Below are 6,000 nucleotides of genomic sequence, written 5' to 3'. Positions count from 1 at the left end.
TCTGGTGGAAGGTCCTCTTTCTTGTTTGGGAATCCATCTTCCAGTGCTTTGATGAGATACATCATGGATACACTGCTTTGTGTAGCAACCTTCACCATGTCCCATGTAATTGCTTGAAAGGCGGATCCAATGGACAAGATTTCGTCATAATCGTCATCCCCAGTGTCTTTAGGTGCTTCACCAACTGGGTATCTGGAGAATGCGTTTGGGATGATGTTCTTCAGGCCAGGGATGTGAGTGATGGTGAATTTGAATGGAAGGGTCTTTTCTTTGAGGTCCTCAGACGAGTGTTGGGATGTCATTTAGAGATCTGTCGCTGAAGATTTTGAGAAGGGGTTTATGGTCGGTGTTCACAATCAGATTTGAGCAGCCAAGGGTGAAATATCTTGTCTTTTCCAGTGCATCAGCAACCGCTAATGCTTCGCCGACTATGGGGTAGTAATTGGATTCAGATTTGTTTGTGAATCTACTGCCAGTCAGTGTGATCTTCCATCCATCATGACAGCAACCAGGTTTCGAGCCTTCACATTGGCATTGCTTCTGCAGGAGCCAGTAACTGACGCCTTTCTTCGACCAATCAGTAGCTAAACACGTTGGCTTGTCCTTGGCAAAAATGGTGATACCCTCTGCAATTTGGTTGACAATGAGCTGTTTGGATAGTTGGAACGTCTCGTCCAATTGCTTGTTCCATATGAAAGGTGTGTTTGGACGAAGGAGGTGTCTGAATGGTTGGAGTATTTCAGCGGATGGGAAGGCATAAGACACTTGATTGATCAAGCCAAACCATGATCCGATATCGTGGATGTTGCGAGGGGTTGGGAAGTCCTCAATTGCTTCGAAGAATCTTCTACACGGCTTGACGTTGTCCAGATTTATTTCAAAGCCAGCAAACGTGACACAATCTTGGGCGAATTGGACTTTTTCAGGATTGAGTGTGACACCATTTCTCCCCAATAAATCTAAGTAGTCAACAGCTTGAAAGAAACTAGCTTCAATGTCATTTGCCCAGAGTAGTGAGTCATCGATGCATTTGGTCTTGTCTGGGACGTTCGAGACTATTTCATCCAGTCTTCTGGTATATCCGTCACCAGAAGCGATGTAGCCTTGGGGTGCGACCTTGTATCTGTATCTTCCCCAGGGAGTGATGAAGGTGGTCAGATGACGATCGTCTGGTTCAAGTGGGATGCTGTGGTAGCCATTCCAGCAATCAAAGACAGTCTTCTTCTTTCCGGAGGGAACAAGGCAGGCCTGGTGGAATGGTGACATTGTGTGATGGGTCTCCCTGGTGGCATTTGCATTAAGCGCCTGGAAGTCAACGGTTCTCCGAGGTGTGCCATCCTTCTTTGCACAGACCACCATTCGATGGCACCAGGTAACGGGTTCCCCGACTGGGACAGGTTCTATTACCCTCAGCCTTGTATCTTGGTCCAATCCAGCTTTGACGTCTTCTTGCCAATGCAAAGGGACAGGCACAGGAGTGTGGTATGCTTTTGGTGTTGCAGACGGATCGATCATCAGGTGAAGTGGCTTGGTGTCTACCATTGGAAGTGGTTGATGGCTGCATGTGTTAAAGGTGCTGGAGCGATAGTAGCTGATGAGCCAGTCTTGTAGCTTGGACCTGTTTTCTTCAGTTGCTGGGAAGGGAAGTTTCGTAGGTTTTTGCTGGTTGCAGCTCCCTCTTTGGACAGTCGCAGTTTGATGTTAGTGCACTCTTTGGTGGTCGGGATGATGTGATGGATACTTCTGAAGTAGGATCAGGTGAGCTTGTCGGTCCTTCATCTTCTACCTCTTGGATTGCACCAACTTCACCAATCGTGGGGAAATCGTTTGATATGATCCCAAGTTCGACACACGCTTGCTTGCTGAGGAAGAATCTGTTGGTTACTTCAGTTGCGTAAACCACTTGTCTTGTCTCTTTGGTGTCACCGTTGGCTGAACGTCCCTTGATGAGGAGGATGGCAGCTCCAAGGATTGGCATAGAATTGTTGTTGGCCGCCTTGATTTTCATTGTTGCTGGTATCAAGTCTTCTTCTCCAAGGCCAAGTCTTTGCAGGTGTTTGATGCTAATGACCACAACTCTGGCATCCTGTGTCAGCCATTGCTTCAAATGTTGATGATGTGTGCTTTTTCTCATCTAGATGGTACCCAAGTCTTGAGTAATCTTCAGCTGCCACCGAGACAGAGAGCTTTGATGCATGGCTGTGGCTGGGAATCTCTCTTGATCCATCTGTCAGTGTATAAGTGGTGGTCGAGAGCAGTGGATGATGAAAGAGCATTGTTTGTGTTGGAGGTTGTAGAACAAAGGAAAGATTCCAATGCTGATACTTCAGTGGTTGCCTTGTTCTTCTGTCTACAAACCACTGCCAAGTGATGGCTCTTCTGGCAGTAATCACATGTTTTGTTGAAGGCTGGACACTTCATCTTTCTGATGGTTGATGATGAGTTCTTTCCGTGACCCTTCTTGCCGCAGTAGTTACAGGACCCTTCTTTGACCTGCTCTTGCTGGTTTCTTTTGTATTGGCTGATTCCAGCTGCTTGGGAGTCATGCAGTTTGTTGGCGGAGCGTCGACCAGCTTCTTTCTTTTCAACAAATTGAAGGACTTCCTCAAGTGACATGTCTTGATTTTGGTCACTGAGAAGATCAAGTTGGATATCATTGTCATATAGTCCTTGAACAACTACATCACGCAGTATATGGTCACTGTAGTTGATTTCACGCTCGCATTGGCAAGTGAGGATGTATTTGCATATGCCAGCTTGTCCTTTGATACGTGCAGCAAAGGACCTTATTGGTTCGTCATGGTCCTGCTTCATCTCATTGAGTGTCACTCTTGCAACCATGGTGTTTTCTTCGCGGACAACTAAGCTTTTGATTGCTGCAAGTACTTCCGCTTGTGTCTTTATTGTGAGTGTTCCCCCAGAAAGGCGAGTGAGATCCTTTCGGAGTTCGTCATCGCAGCATTCGAGTAATTGTATGACCAATTCTGGGCCAGTGATCTTGGTGGCTGTGACGTAGTCTTGCCATCGAACTGTGAAGTAAGACCAATCTTCACTGGAACCGCCAGTTGTTATCGTAGGACATTTCACTTTCTCAACACGTGCAGTTTCTCGAACAGCGAGTCCTTGTTGGGGCGTGTGGAACCAGATGCGTGAATCTTGAGAAGTGTGCTTGCAAGATCAGGCTCAGTGTCTATTGTCGCATAGTCACATTCAGGAAAAGGGCATTGGACCACAACCATGACTCAAGGTGTCAGATTGTGTAAGATAAAAACTCTCTGACCTGTGTAGTTCGGGGCTAACCCGATTTGTGAATGTGTTTTTCTTGACAGGTGAGCGTCTAATGTTGGTCCGGACACCAGAGTGAAAACGAAACGTCTCGGTGTTGCACAAACAAATAAGGTAATAAACGTTATACCTGTATAGTTCGGGGCTAACCCGATATGGAGAAGCTTTGGGTGGCAGTTATAGCCGGTTGTGCTGGACCAAGTAGATGCAACCACAAAGTTGTAACAGCAGAGTTGCCAGTTGATGCGATATAGCAGAGTTGCCAGTTGATGTGACGTAGCAGAGTTGCCAGTTGATGTGACGTAGCAGAGTTGCTAGTTCTAGTTGGAGTGTGTAGCAGAGTTGCCAGTTAATGAAAAGTGAGTGCAGAGATGCAAGACTTGTGTATAGCCAGTGTGTTGTTGGAAGCCAGCTGGTTGGGTATATTGGTGACCCGATCGTCGAGCTGAGCTTGCCTCTCGGACAAGGCTGTGTTGAGATATTCCTCCAAGTCAGTTGATTATAAGTCAAACATAAATAATAACCAGGAGGTTTTTCTACTTTAGTAATATTTACGTTAGTGAATGTTTGACTAAAACGATATAAAGAATATATACAATGAAGGTGATATATGTCTAAATATTATGCTTAAAAATAGTCTAATCATTATACATTAAGATAAGTGGGCCTATATTTTTTATTGTTGGGATTTAAAGAAAATAGATGTTCTTCTTTGCTTTCGCCGTGTTTTTAATTTTTCTTTAATTTTCTCCACCATATCCCTATCCTCTTTTAGCCACACCTTTCAGTCCGTCCCGAATAACTTATACTTTTGTGAAGTGAAATTCTCAGTCATTCAGAAATAATTTCATTGAAAACTTTCTAAAACCGTCTTATGGGAATTCTTACTGCTGACGCGATTCCTTTAGTTTGATTTTAACGACCGCTGATTAATTACGGTTATTTTTACAGTTTCTTGTTTCTACGTCATTTTTTAAACCTCTTAGTAGGAGAACGTGTCTTTTTATAAGGAATTTTATAACACTTCGTGGCAGATTAAAAAGACAATTAGAAAACGAAAGCTTCTTCAATTTTCATTTTCGCATTTATGGGGAAGAATGAAATTTTCAGAAGATGCTTTATTCGATATGAGGATTCCAATTTGCGTAAAATCACAATTCCCCATGGTTGCGAAATAGTGGCTATGGGTAATTCCTTTGTTCTTTTGCTATTTTCTATTGTTCTATATGACGTAAAGACACTTCACAAATCGATGTACTTGTACTAACCCAGTGAGCACCAATTGGACCCCCCGGGACCTCGGTCGGGACCCACAGTGGCCGTCCACGGTAGTACCCAAAGGAGGTCATTTTTTATTGTCGAATTTTTTCGAACGGAGTTTTTTGTCGAATTTGTCGAACCTTTCTTATTGTCGAACTTTATCGAACGGAGTTTTTTGTCGAATTTGTCGAACATTTCTCGTTGTCGAACTTTGTCGAACTTAATATGTTTTGTCGAACTTAATCGCATACTCACAATTTTAGCGACTTTTGAAAAGTACGATTAAAGAATTTAATCGAACTTTTGTCGTTCGATTAAGTTCGACAAAGTTCGATTAGTTCGGTAATCGAACTGTTCGATTAATTACGTCTGGTGTAATGACCTTTAGATTGGCTAAACACCTATTTTGATTTAAAAACTGCTCCTCTTTTAATTAGAAGCGCTATTAAAAAGCTTCTAATCTAAAATTTTAACCGGACAAAATGAAAAACTGAGCTTCAGAATGACCGGTAGAAACTACAAAATGACCGGTATTTACCGGTCACCGGCCGTTATTTGCAGCACTGGTGTTATATACCGCTGGAAAGCTAAAATCGCGGAACGCTTTAGCATACATAGAAAAAAAGTTAGAAGGGTTCAAAGTTCACGGAAAAATGAAACATTTGGTTTGACGTCAACGAAAGTTGCATGACTTCTGGAGTCGCTATTCGGTCACATGAATAAAAACACGCGTATATGTTGAACCCGACTGTGGACTGACAGAAATTGCAATAAATTATTGTGGAATTGAACGCTTGAGACAAATGTTTGGGAAATCAAAAAGACAACTTTTGTAAGGATATGTTGAGTTTTGTTTATATTATATGGCACTTTGTGACGGACTGACTTATGTTATAAAAGACAAAGGAGGCCCTGCCTGGCTGCTCTATTTTACCATTTTGTTTTGATTTAACTTTGTATTTTAATGACCAACCAGGTCATTCATTTGAGGGCTATGGAAGTTTCCCTCCACTGATGCAAATTACCCGACTTCACCATACCGTAGCTAGCTAGCCAAATTTCAAAAACTAAAATAAAAAAAAACTTACCATGAGATTCTTCTATTTGCAGAAAGTTTTGAACATTTTGAAAAATGAAATCCTCCACCTTTTTCTTCGAATACCTTACTAGAAATATTTGTAACCAAATGATTTCCTTTTTTGCTTTGTAACTTCAAGATATTTCCCACACGTGAGACAGGAATGGAAATTTCTCTGTACGAGCCAGCCATCTTGATTTTTCTCCCGCTTTCACTTTTGAAAAAGTTTTTACCAATATTGAGAGAGGGTGGTGGAGGGCGTGGAGGGTTTCGTGCTTCCCAATCGCACTCCTCCACTGCTACTTAAATTTAATTTTGATGATATGCCGTCGTCATCACGTCAAGATGACGTCGTTTTTCTTATCGGAAAAAACCGG

The 6,000-nt window shown here is 42.6% G+C and overlaps 1 protein-coding gene and 1 pseudogene across 1 annotated transcript in view; both read right to left on the bottom strand.

Moving 5' to 3' along the window:
* Nucleotides 1–5,982, bottom strand: part of LOC136805208 (nuclear pore complex protein Nup160-like) — a 65,112-nt gene extending 59,130 nt beyond the window's left edge. Inside the window, exon 1 of the mRNA XM_067061773.1 lies at nucleotides 5,634–5,982. Coding sequence (XP_066917874.1) covers nucleotides 5,634–5,815 — 182 coding nt within the window. The 5' untranslated portion in view covers nucleotides 5,816–5,982. The remainder of the gene's footprint in view (nucleotides 1–5,633) is intronic.
* LOC136805204 (uncharacterized) lies at nucleotides 3–3,266 on the bottom strand (annotated as a pseudogene).
* Nucleotides 5,983–6,000: the final 18 nt, after the last annotated feature.

This window comes from Clytia hemisphaerica, unplaced genomic scaffold, assembly GCF_902728285.1.
Source record: "Clytia hemisphaerica strain Z4C2 unplaced genomic scaffold, Clytia hemisphaerica genome assembly, whole genome shotgun sequence".
Lineage (NCBI taxonomy): Eukaryota > Metazoa > Cnidaria > Hydrozoa > Leptothecata > Clytiidae > Clytia > Clytia hemisphaerica.
This window is presented reverse-complemented; position numbering and strand designations above follow the sequence as displayed.